The sequence below is a fragment of the Punica granatum genome, chromosome 2 (genome assembly GCF_007655135.1).
Source record: "Punica granatum isolate Tunisia-2019 chromosome 2, ASM765513v2, whole genome shotgun sequence".
Lineage (NCBI taxonomy): Eukaryota > Viridiplantae > Streptophyta > Magnoliopsida > Myrtales > Lythraceae > Punica > Punica granatum.
Window position 1 is genome coordinate 29,563,126 of NC_045128.1, and position 13,175 is coordinate 29,576,300.

Consider the following 13,175-nt stretch of genomic DNA (forward strand, 5'->3'; position numbering starts at 1 on the left):
CGAATGTAGGATCTAATTTCTACTTGAAGCTTCAAAACGGAGCAGCCACATCAGTCTCCACGCACAGAAAAAGAAGGAAACGATGTCGAATGTGGTGGTGTTGTGTCTCTCATTTCACACCTTCAGTAGCTTTGTTCACAACATCAGCTCCCCATCCTCCATTCGGCCGTGCTGACGAATGTAATGCACTCATCCAGCTCAAAAATTCCCTCAAAATCAACTACACAATTGAATACAAACTATTATGTCGATAAAGTGGCTATAATATCACTTCATCTCCGAAGACAGCCTCTTGGAAGGAAGGTACTGATTGCTGCACTTGGGACCCACATGCGACGATGTTTCCGGCAACGTAATTGGGGTCATCCTTGAATGCAGCTATCTTTAAGGCACACTCCATTCTAATAGCTCCCTCTTTTCAATCCGTGATCTTTGGAGCCTCCGTCTTGGGGGTAATGACCTCACTGGACCCATCCCATCTTCCATGTGCCAAAAGGGTTCTCTCCAGTTCCTCGACTTGTCAGACAATGACCTCAGTGGCACCATTTCACCATGCTTGGGTAACCTTAGCAGCCTCAACAATCTGGGTTTAAGCTTTAATCAATTAGAGGGGTCATTGCCGAGAACTCTAGCAAACTGTACGAATTTGAGATACCTTTCCCTATTGGGCAATGAGATAAATGATACTTTCCCTTTCTGGCTAAAAGCACTCCGATTGCATCGATTGCAGCTAGGCAGAAACAATTTCCACGGACTCATAACATCAGGTCATGCTGCATTTCACTTCCATTATCTTGACCTTCTATTCATAGGAAGTAACCATTTTCATGGCCAGCTGCCGCCATAATACTTTCAGCTTTCAAACTTGACAGGCATCGATTGATCAGGGAACATATTTTATGGTTTTCTTCCTATTCCACCAATCATTTCTGAAGTATAAGATGTCCGTGGCAATAAATTTACAGGAGAAATCTCGTCCTCTTTCTGTAGTATCACCACTCTATTTCTCATTTCCATGTCAAATAATAGCTTGTCTGGCAAGATTCCTCAGTGCCTCATCAATGTAAATAGAGATCTACGGCTATTAGATCTGTCAACGAATAGATTTCGAGGCCCACTACCAGAAATATTAGCCTCGAAATACTGCAGCTTGAAGTCCATTGTGTTGAGACACAATCATTTAAGAGGCAAGCTGCCACCGTCATGGGCAAGCTGCAAGCAGTTGGAAGCTTTAGATCTCAGTGACAATGAATTGGAGGACTCATTTCCTGGCTGGCTTGAAACTCTTCCAAACTTGTATGTTCTCGTCTTAAGGGCCAACAAGTTCCACGGTCCAGTAACTAGTCCCAAAGCCAATCATCCGTTTCCACATTTGCACCATTTTTGACATCTGCCACAACAATTTCAGCGTTCTTTTCCCTACCCAGTACATTGATAGTTTCAACAACATGATGGGTGGAGGAAAAGGACTAGGGACTTTACAGTATGTTATGAACGGGTCGTTCGCTTTCCAGTCTGCAAGCGTGATATACAAAGGGGTGCAGATGGAGTTGCGAAAGCTACAAAAAGCATTTGTCCTCATTGACCTATCACGTAACCATTTTCGAAGGGAGATGCCTAAAACAGTTGGGAATCTACAATCACTTAGGGGGCTCAACTTATCGCATAACAATTTTCGAGGTGTATTTCCATTTTCCTTAGGAAATTTGACACATCTTGAGTGGCTTGACTTGTCTTCAAACAATTTCACAGGAGAGATTCCCGCAGCATTGGCAAATTTGACATCGCTGGCCATCTTCAATGTTTCCATGAACCGGCTCACGGGAAAGATTCCTCACAGCAAACAATTCGACACTTTCGGGAGTGATTCCTTCGATGGGAATCCAGATCTGTGTGGAGCTCCCTTAACAAAACCCTGTACTAGTACTGGAGGCCACTAACTTGACCCGCCATCTGCATCCCAGGATGAAGATGATGCAGAGCAATGGATTGAATGGAGAGCAGTTCTAATGGGATCCAGTTGTGGAATCGTGATTGGTCTCTCTATGGGATACGCCTTTGTTGAAATTAAAAGGCTGCCTGCATGGCTGATCAAAATGGTCGAGAAAAAGCGAACCAAAAGAGTAGACAAGCCACGGAAGGGCTCTCCGGAGACTCATGGAAGGTGAATTCCTAAACGAACTTCCACTCTGTTGTTTGCCCCAGTTTACTTTCTTTCTTTTGTTCGATTAAAGCCAAACTCCCATCTTTCTTCACCGGTTTTGTTCTTATGCTAGTGAATTATAATACCAGACAACTTGTTAATTACTATGTGCTATCTGATGAATGTTGCAACTCTTCTCTTTAGCAAATAAGTCATTCTTTCTTATCTTCGATGGAAAATGTCGTCTGGGAGGGGTCGAGCTCAATGAAATTGACAACGTGACAGCGGTCCAAATGATTGACCTCGAAGGTCATGCATGCTGGTGCTAATGAGCGCTGCAATAGTTTGAGTAAATACTGCCAAAGTTTTTTTTTTTTCCTTTTTTCTTTGCCAAAGTGTCTCTGTCGGATGAAATAGCATTCCGAAACTCATGTCTAAATACATAATTCATTGCAGAATCGATTTGAACGGCCAAATGATATATCAGAAATCAGCAGCGAAAAAGCCAACGTTGCTACTAGCAGAGTGTTTAATTAGTTAACCAATCAATGAGATGACCCTGATAATACATTCCCAATAGTATAAGAATTCAAATTGAGTTAACAGTAATGCTGTCCATCCGAATCTCTGAGAAGAATCATAGACAGAGACACGTTGAAAATCATCTGAAGGGAAATTTTCGGTCGGAAATTACTGGTCCAAGGAAAGATAGATACAGTCCAAGCGTGAGAATAATCACTGGCTAAGCCATTATTATTGTTGTTTAAACCATAAAATTAATCCGCCAGAAATTAATTACTGATGGAACCGTTCCAACGAAATTTCCTTCGGAAATTGTAAATTTCTTGTAGTGCGTGGGGGAGCCAATACTTGTGGTGCTACGCTTATGGAAGCGCGCTCAGTTCAACCAATGTACTTGATGTTATTATTATTATTATTTTTTTTTTTGGGTGCCAAAATGGTCATCTCTTTTCTGGTCCTCCCCTTGAAGAGCATATAATCTCTTAGTTTACACGCCATTTCCAACTGCATGGATGTCGACATAATACCAATTGTACTTGCAGAGAGCACGCCTCGATTAATCATTGGAGACCAAATCAATTGTCTATTAAATGCAGGGAATGAGATTTTTTCCTGCTGTTGGTTAATGGTGCAAATGTGACCCTAAACAATATATATTCCGATATATATATATATATATATATACTCTAATATATAAAGTGCGAGACCTTTTATCCTCACTTTTTAATCAGGAGCCGAAGTGGGACTGAGGGTGACAATTTTGACATATTAAAGAAATGTATATATTATTTCTCAAATTTTCATAGAATTTACAGTATATATATATATATATATATGCCGTTGGCAATAACTTCATCTAAGGCGAGTACAAAAATCAGGTAGGCTTCATTAGTTTAACGCCATTGCCAGCCGCAAGGATGTCGACATAATACCAATTGTAATTGCAGAGAGCACGACTCGATTATTCATTGGAGACCAAATCAATTAAATGCAGGAAATGAGATTTTTTCCTGCAATTGGTTAATGATGCAAATGTGACCCTAAACAGTATATATTCTTATATATATATATATATATATATATATAAGCGGGAGACCTTTTAGCCTCACTTTTAATCAGGAGCTGAAGTGGGATCGAGGGAGACAATTTGATGTCTTAAAGAAATTTATATATTATTTCTCAAATTTTGATCGAATTTATAATATATATACATATATATATATATATATATGCAATTGGCAATAACTTCATTGAAGGCGAGTACAAAAATCAGGTAGGCTTCATTAGTTTACAAGCCATTTCCAACTGCACGGATGTCGACATAAAACCAATTGCACTTGAAGAGAGCACGACTCGATTATTCATTGGAGACCAAATCAATTGTCTACTAAATGCAGGAAATGAGGTTTTTTTCTGCAGTTGGTTAATGATGCAAATGTGACCCTAAGCAATATATATTCTTATATATACACACTCTAATATATAAAGCGCGAGACCTTCTTTTAGCCTCACTTTTAATCAGGAGCTGAAGTGGGACCGAGGGAGACAATTTTGACTTACTAAAGAAATTTATAGATTTTTTCTCAAATTTTGATGGCATTTATAGTATTTGTCTTTCTCTTTTAGAGAAATTAATTTTCCAATTCGCTCTTATCCCCCCTAGTCCAAACTTTGCATCTGTCCCTGCTTTTAATTTTCCATATTAGCGTTATTTGCTACACTTTTTTCTCTGTGTAATATAAATTATATTCAGAAAAAAAAAGGAGTAATATGAATTATTTGATATGCGTTAATCCTTTGACTTGCTCTCTCTAACTTTTATTTATATTTTCTCAACTCTCATCTCTCTTATCTCCCCCTTAGACTTTTATTTCTTTACCCAGAAATAGGGTTGTGCACGGGATGGTTCGGTGCAAGTATGGGAAAAATTTTCGGGGATTCGAAGTGGTCGGGTTTTTATTTTAAAAACCATCCCTTAGAACCGAATCCAAAATCAAGAAGAAAACTGACCCTCCATGAATCGGATTGTTCGGGTAAGTCCTTGGATAACCCAAATACAACAAAGATTTGAAAGAAAAACTCAGTAAAAAATACAAATAAAATAAATTATCGATTAGTCACATAAAATTTTAACAATAATAACTCTACTGAGATAATTAAAAGCCCATAGACCAATATAGCCTCACGATCACTAGATAAAACTGAAAGGGTCCTTAGAGGTCAAAACTTTATCAAACACAAAATTTTACAAACAATATAAAGTTGGGTCGGTTTGGGGCAAACGAGTTTTCAACTTTGAAACCCGAAACGGTATCCAAATCCGAGCTACAAAAGTACGACCAATTTGCAAAAGTCGCTCGCCAAACTTTAAAAACAAAATTGTACTTCCTAACCCATAAAAAAATAAAGCATTACTGGTGAAATTGTGAAGTAGAATAGATGGGAAAGGCTGGCATATGAATTCCTCCCTCCGTATCGCTCCTTAACTTAGCAGAAATTGTCAATGAGAATATTTAAGAAAACTAAGTGATCAAAGAAAGAAATAAAGAAAAGTGAGCTACTCTCCCCTCTGAATCAGGAGCAAGGGGTGAAATCCATGCATCCCATAGATTAATTTTCAACTTCAACTTTAAAATATACAGTTAAATTTCGCTGCATTCTTATTGATTGAATTTGTACAACCTCGAGATAAAAAATAACAAAAGTTTCTCTTGAAAAACATGAGACAAATTACTTGAATTGGTGAGATATGAAATGGAAAACAATATAATTTCTTATTTACGTGGAAGCGCAACTTTATTAAAAAAATATTCTCTTCGCTTCTCTCATTAATCAAGGGCCATTTTGTCATTTTAGAGTGGCTGGTTGATCCTTGATAATTATTTTTAAAAAAATAATTATTAACTTCAATATGTTGTGAAAATAATTGACCAAAAGTTCTGTTGTGAAATTGTCAATTTCAATACGTTCTGAATAATATAATATATTTATAATAATAATATATATCCTTCCGAACTATCAAGTGAACTCATGAGGCCGAGAGCGCAAAATGGTAACATTTGACATAAAATAAAATAAAATGAATACACAATGAAGCTTTTAAATACACCACACAATAGCCTCCGACCGGCAGAGCCCAGTGCCCACAGACATGAAAACCATGTGTAGTATTATAGCGGCCCTCTGTCTTTCCTTTCTTCTCACACCATCCTTAGCTGCATTGGTTACATCACCTCCGACGCTTCCATCCAGACATTCCGGTCATGCCGACGAATGTACTGCCCTCCTCCAGTTCAAAAATTCGCTCAAAATCAATGAAGAAATTGTGACTAGAGGGATGTGTGCAGAAAGTGCCTTCAATTACACCTCGTCTCTGAAGACAGCCTCTTGGAAGCAAGGGACTGATTGCTGTACGTGGGAGGGGATCACATGTGATGATATTACTGCTAACGTAATTGAAGTGGACCTTATTTGCAGTTATCTTGAAGGCACCCTCCATTCCAACAGCTCCCCTCTTTTCGCTTCATCATGTTCGGAGACTCTATCTCGGGGGTAATCATCTCACTGGAACTATCCCATCTTCAATATGCCGAAAGAGTTCTCTCAGAGTCCTGCACTTGATGGATAATTACCTGAGTGGCACCATACTCCCATGCTTGGGTAATCTGAGCAATCTCGTCGTTTTGAAGTTGGGTTTGAATCAACTGGAGGGTTCACTGCCGAGGACTCTAGCAAACTGTACAAATTTAATGTATCTTAATGTACATGGTAATGATATAAATGACACTTTCCCTTTCTGGCTAAAATCACCACCACTTCATAAGTTGGAATTGGGTGCAAACAACTTCCGCAGACTAATTATATCAGATCATGCCGCATTTCCCTTCCCTCATCTTGATACCCTCATAATCGGTCAGAACCACTTTCATGGCCAATTGCCACCAGAATACTTTCAACTTTCAAACTTAACTTGTATTGACCTATCAGAAAACATGTTTGATGGTTTTCTCCCTATTCCACCGGTCACTGCTGAAGCATATGCTGCTTCGGGCAACAAATTTAGTGGAGAAATCCCTTCCTCCTTCTGTAATGTTACTACTCTAGTTCTCATTGACATGTCAGATAATAGCTTGACTGGCAAGATTCCTCAGTGTCTTATCATTGTCAATACCAACCTAGCGATGTTATTCCTAGCAAAGAATAGATTACGAGGTCCCATACCAGAAATATTAGCTCGAAAAAATTGCAGCCTGAATACTGTCATCTTGAGTCAGAATCATTTACAAGGCAAGCTGCCACGATCATGGGCTAGTTGCAAACAGTTGGAAGTTTTAGATCTCTGTGACAACGAATTGGAGGACTCATTTCTGAGCTGGCTTGAAACACTCCCAAACTTGCACATTCTCGTCTTAAGGGCTAACAAGTTCCACGGTCCAATAACTAGTCCCAAATTCATTCATCCGTTTCCAGTGCTGCACATCCTCGACATCTCCAACAACAATTTCATTGGAACTTTTCCGAGCCAATACATCGCCAATTTCAACTACATGATGGGTGGAGACAAAGGACAAGGGCTTCTAAAGTATAGTACCGAGACGTGGTCCGAATCCCATTATACAACTGTGATATACAAAGGGGTGCAGATGCAGTTGTCACCTATACGTGAAGCATTAGTTGTCATTGACCTATCACATAACCATTTTCAAGGGGAGGTACCCAAAGTAAGTGGGAATCTACAATCACTTACTGGGCTCAACTTTTCGCATAACAACTTTCGAGGTTTGATCCCAACTTCTCTAGGAAATTTGATGCATCTCGAGTGGCTTGACCTGTCCTCGAACAATTTCACTGGAGAGATCCCTGCAGCATTGACAAATCTGACATCACTGGCCATCTTCAATGTCTTTCCCAGTTTCGCTTCTATCTTTTGTTATATTAAAGTCGAAGTCCAATCTTTCTTCCCCAACCTTGTTCATAGTTATGAATCCTCGTTGAGAATTTTCTGATGCTATCTGATGCATGTTGCAACTCTTTTCTCTAGCCAATAAATCATTCATACTTTCTTTTCTTACAATGGAAAATGTTGTGCAGGAACCATCGAGCCCTGTGAATTTGACGAGGCAACGGATGGTTGATGTGAGTGGACTCTGCATCAAGTGCGAGGAACAGAACAACACAGCGGTCCGACTTTTCATGTTCAGGCCAGAAGGTCATGCATGCTAGTAATTTACATAGTAATTATTTGGATATATGATATATGTGTGCACTGTGTTTCAATAGTTTGAGTAAATTCTGTCCAGTTTTTACCGGGTGTGTAATTTGTTTTTGTAGTTGTAAGTACTTGTGCAATATCAGTGTTAATGTAATTTCAATAACTCGTCAAGTGGACTGCTATTATGACAGATGAAATAACTTTCCAACATTCGTGTCTATGTAAGCATTCATTGCAGAATCAATTTGAACACGTCACGGGGTAACATATCAGCTGAAAGAAGAACTGAAAGCCGGCTTTGTGGAACAAGGTATGTGTGTTGAAGAATTTATGGTCCCTTCTTCTGAGTTCGGGATCTCTGGTGGCTTGGACAACTAAATACATTACAAAGGGTCGCAGTATTTGGTCTCTACGGATTCCTGGAGATTGCTCCTGGAACTGGAGGAAGCTAATGCAGCTGAGAGCACTGATTTCCCCTTATACTAGCTGCAGAGTTGATTCAGGTATTACTATATCTTTTTGGTATGATGCCTGGTTACCAGTTGGCCCATTGATTAAATTTTGTTGTCGAGGACTACAATGTTTCCCTATCCTCAGTGAGCATGCAAAAGTTAGCGATGTTCTTTCGCAAGGACAATGGCACTGGCCGCGTAGCTCGGACCCTCAAGCCACTCTGGTCCGGGACCTAGCTGCAGCTCTTGATCTTTCCAACCATGATACAGTCTTATGGTCCCCCCACAAATCTGGGCACTTCTCCACTGCTAATGCCTGGGAGTGTTTACGAGTCAGAAGCCCGAAACTGGAATGGAATAATGCGATTTGGTTCGATGGACAGCTCCCGCGATCTTCTTTCATTAGTTGGCTATGTATCCATAATAGATTAGCTACAAAGGACCGACTATCAACATGGGGGATTCAGATTGCGTCTGTTGAATGCGAATTCTGCAACACACGGCGGGAAACTCGTGAACATCTCTTTTTTGAATGTCCAATCACTCAGGAAATTTGGAGGAGTTTGTTGGCTTGAGTTGGCCTGCACCGTAATTTGGTGAGCTGGAATACGGAATTCTGTTGGATTTCTTCTCTTCGAGGTAAGAAGCTCGATGTAATTTGTTTAAAGCTTCTATGGACTCACTACATATACTACATATGGCATGAGAGGAACACAAGGATTTATCAAAGGCCCAGCTCCTCTCCAGAGGCTATTGTTCGGAAGATTTTTGCAGATGTGAAAGCAAAGATTTGTGTTTACCCACGACTCTCTCACAAAATTGTAAATTTTATCATAGCCAATCATATGTTTAGCCCTCTGATATAGCTCTTAGCTTGCAGATGTTTTTGGTAGTTGCTGGTAGTTTTGTTGGATAAATGGCTCTTGATGTATATTCATTTTGTTTAATGAAAGTCGCTTCCATTTATCAAAAAAAAAAAAAGCCGGCTTCGCAAACAGCAAAATGTTTATTTAGTCCAAAGGATGCATTGATAGGCATATTGAGGCTGAGCATAAGAACACAGAGTTGAGTTACCAATAAGGTCGTCCATATGAATCTCTAGAAAAAAGAAAAAGAAAAACATAGATAGACAAATTGAGGTTGAGCATGACCTCCCGTGATCATATGGTTTTCTATACAATTACAATTGACTGGGAAGACTGCACCATATGAGCGAACTGTTTCAGTACCCTCATTCCTCGCTGAGGTAGACATGCGGGGCTTCGACCATTCCTCCAGAGCTTGGCAGTGGAGAGTGTCCATTCGACTACGACTATAATGCCGCCTCTTTATAGTAAGGCCTGCATTCTCAAAGCTTCATCTATATTTCTCATAAAATACATGTATTTAAATCTGGAGAAATCATCTATATTTTTTATTTTAAATAAAATTATAGTTATAGAAATTAATATTATTACTTGCCAAAAAGAATTGGAAATTATCAACATAATTGATAATTTTATTTCATGACTTTCATGCAATTACTTTTAAATAATTTTATTTCGCAGGGATTCATCCCTATGATATATTTGATTGAATCATCGAGCCAGGAAATGCATGAGGGCGACCGAACCCGAATGGAGTAAGGTATAGTTCTGAACAAAATAAGAAATCTTGTCCAATTGCAGGAGGTAGGATGGAAGAGCTAGTAAATGTAAACCGAACTGCAGACTGCTTCCGGGTCAAACTGCCCTGCCCGGAAACTGTCAGGGTCAAACCCCGACACGAAGCCAGTGACGTGAAAAAGCCGGGCAGCTGCAAGCGCTTTTTCACGGCAGATATGTCTGGAACTTCGAAGAAAGACGACGGCTACTGAGAGAGTGAAGAAGCTGTAGAAGGAGATGGCCCTGTATCTGACGGTTTTGAGGATCATCATTGTCACATATCATCGCTGTAAGTTATCTTGTGATTCTCCATTTACCTCAAGAGGATGGAAAGCTTATAGTGTTCCTTTCCTCGCACTTCTGATGTGTAGACGAGAAGGGGAAATTTGATGTGTTGGTTGAAGACAAAGGGGTGAAGATCTTGATCGATCCAAAGGCCCTGATGCACGTCATTGGAACCGAGATGAACTTTGTGGATGACAAACTCAGGTGAGTATCTCTCTCTCTCTCTCTCACAATCCTGCTCATTTAAGCCGTGGCTGATAATCGCTTTCGTGTGTCTTCGTGCAGTTGCAATTTTTCATACTCATGAGGTCCATTTTGTTTCTTTTTGAGCGTCTTGCACTTAATCGCATCTGCCTCTTCATGGCACTTGCATGATGAAAGATTGTCCATTTTTTGCCGAAGAAACAGAATGATATTTGTTCTCTTAATGTTCCTCATGTCTGTCCCACAACTTCACGCGCTCTTCTATTTTTCTTTTCCACTCGGCAGACCTGAGTTTGTCTTCATAAATCCTAACTCTAAGGGCCAGTGTGGCTGCGGAGAGTCCTTTATGACCATGAGCAGTGCAGCAGCAGCTAGGCGGGGAGGTAGTTGAGGCAGTTGCTCGAGCTGGGAACTGACTAAATTGAAATTCACAAACATCAGATGTGCTGGAAGCAATATCTGAGGTGCTACACTTGCAGGATCAACTTATCGCACAACAACTTCAGAGGTGTCATCCCATCTTCTCTAGAAAATTTGATGCATCTCGAGTGGCTTGACCTGTCCTCGAACAAATTCACCGGAGAGATTCCTGCAGCATTGGCAAAGCTGACATCACTGGCCATCTTTAATGTTTCCATGAACCGGCTCATGGGAAAGATTCCTCATGGAAACAATTCGACACGTTTAGGAGTGATTCCTTCTATGGGAATTCAAATCTGTGCGGACTTCCCTTGCCAAAATTCTGTACTAGAAACCATCAAAATGACCCGCCATCAGCTTCCCTGGAAGAAGAAGCTACAGAGCTGTCACGACCTGAAATTTCAGCAAAGTTTCCCCCATATTTCCCTCGACATCCATCTATCACATAAACTATTAACACAAATAAATATATAAAAAAAACCCTGATTTCCATAAATTCCTACAATATATAACCAGTCCAGCAAAACTCTAATATTTATATATTCTCAAGAGATTATTTCTTTCGCACCCTCATTAGTGATCCAACCAAACAAAATTTTCAAATCGTAACATTTTCAAATCCATTCCATACAAAAAGATTATCTATCAAATAACTAAGGTCCCTACCTAATTTTTCGAGTTGATCCCCGATACCAAAAAGTGATTCTTCCGTGCAGCTAGAAGCTTATGTGGAAAAATATATGCTGGGTGTGAGCTGTATCTCAATGAGTACTATATTCCAAAGCAAAATGACTTATTATTAAATAAATATTTAATTGCAGACAACCAAATATTCAAATAAATAATACAATCACATCCAATCCAACTATCAGCTCACCCACACACATACACAATATATATATATACACAATTATAATAATAATTATATCCAACACAGTAACTAAATTTAAATTCTACTTACAAATACACACAACTCTTTCAACCATTTCTCTAATATCCAACATCACATGAACATTAAATATACATTCATTAACTTTCCTTAGAAACTCACAACACAATCACCTAATATATTAAACTCTAGCAACAACACGACTTTCGCAAGACATCTTCGGTAATCTCAACAATCATTACGGTTGCGTTTGGTTTCATAGTAGAATTTTAAAATCAGATTTTGATTTTGATTTTGAGTGGTATAAATGGGGCCCACCCTTTGACTTTGTATAAGTTATGTTGTTTTGTTGTGGGAAAAAGTGATATAAATAGGGCCCACTCTTTGACTTTGTATGAGTTATTTTGTTTTATAGTTGATAGAATTAAGTTAGAATTGTGATTCTAAAATACAATTGTGAAACCAAACAGGCCCTACATCTCCAACAATCATACCAGACAAACAATATACAGCGCAACCAATCAATATAGCCATAGTGTTACGTTTCCTCGCAACAGAGTAATGACGGTACCGTAACCCCGCACTCATATCCACAAATTCCTCATTTCATTTCTCATAAGCGGGGGCTGCCTATTATCCTCCGGCAGTAGGAGTCTAGGCGTCCATTTTATATCCCACCGGATCAGCGGTCTAGACGTCCCTTTTTGTATCCCGTCGGATCAGCGATCTAGACGTCCATTTTTATATCCCGCTGGATCAGCAGTCTAGGCGTCCTATTTATATACCGCCAGATCAGTGGTCCCATGGCTATAGTCTAACAATCTCATTATACACAAATACAATTTCAATCACATTACCATGGAATCACATTATCATTACATATCTCATACAAAATCAACACACACAATCACACTGCATACCTCAAGTCAAAATGAAACATAGCAGGCAATATCTCAAATCATTTCACACAACCTAGCAAGGTCATTTCTTAATCTCTAACTATCACAATATTATTCTTAAATTATTTATATAACTATAATACATCATTATACAAGAGAATAGAGTACTTACATAACATATATCTATATATCATTTCACAATGGAATGAAGTACTCACCCAACATCAAAAAATGATTCACCAAACTTGACCTTCGGAGTGCACAATCGATGTCCTTAGCTCTATCGTATAGCCTGAGAACAAGTTATGGCTAACAATCATTTTATCCACTAATTATCATACTAAATCGTCCCGCCAAGGCCTTGGAGGATCAATGAGGCTAGGATATAAAACAGTAGCACTAGCCACCAAACACTCCATATAAGGCAGCAACACTACTTCTTCTTCTTCTTCTTCTTCTTCTTCTTAATAAATCACCAGTTCTAAACAAATAGAATCTGAAATTTT

At 39.2% G+C, this 13,175-nt stretch overlaps 4 protein-coding genes across 5 annotated transcripts; all 4 read left to right on the plus strand.

Moving 5' to 3' along the window:
• The first annotated feature begins 1,015 nt into the window (after positions 1–1,015).
• Positions 1,016–1,940, plus strand: LOC116193860 (receptor like protein 23-like). Its single transcript, XM_031522606.1, has 3 exons — positions 1,016–1,296; positions 1,409–1,593; positions 1,753–1,940. The coding sequence occupies exons 1-3, from the start codon at positions 1,016–1,018 to the stop codon at positions 1,938–1,940; spliced, it is 654 nt and encodes a 217-aa protein (XP_031378466.1).
• Positions 1,941–5,761: 3,821 nt separating this feature from the next.
• Positions 5,762–9,310, plus strand: LOC116197496. Of its 2 annotated transcripts, XM_031527658.1 has the most exons (3): positions 5,762–6,217; positions 7,757–8,187; positions 8,277–9,310. In XM_031527658.1, exon 3 carries the CDS (start codon positions 8,329–8,331, stop codon positions 8,902–8,904), a length of 576 nt encoding a protein of 191 aa, XP_031383518.1. In that variant the 5' UTR covers positions 5,762–6,217; positions 7,757–8,187; positions 8,277–8,328; the 3' UTR covers positions 8,905–9,310. The 2 variants fall into 2 exon arrangements, with proteins under 2 accessions (XP_031383518.1, XP_031383517.1); XM_031527657.1 differs by having other exon boundaries at positions 7,757–9,310.
• Positions 6,003–7,888, plus strand: LOC116193861 (receptor-like protein 43). The gene is made up of 4 exons (XM_031522607.1): positions 6,003–6,075; positions 6,143–6,433; positions 6,653–7,386; positions 7,757–7,888. The coding sequence occupies exons 1-4, from the start codon at positions 6,003–6,005 to the stop codon at positions 7,886–7,888; spliced, it is 1,230 nt and encodes a 409-aa protein (XP_031378467.1).
• An 899-nt stretch (positions 9,311–10,209) lies between the features above and the next one.
• LOC116193863 (iron-sulfur assembly protein IscA-like 1, mitochondrial) lies at positions 10,210–10,852 on the plus strand. The gene is made up of 3 exons (XM_031522608.1): positions 10,210–10,261; positions 10,344–10,461; positions 10,747–10,852. Exons 1-3 carry the CDS (start codon positions 10,210–10,212, stop codon positions 10,850–10,852), a joined length of 276 nt encoding a protein of 91 aa, XP_031378468.1.
• The last annotated feature ends 2,323 nt before the right edge of the window (positions 10,853–13,175 follow it).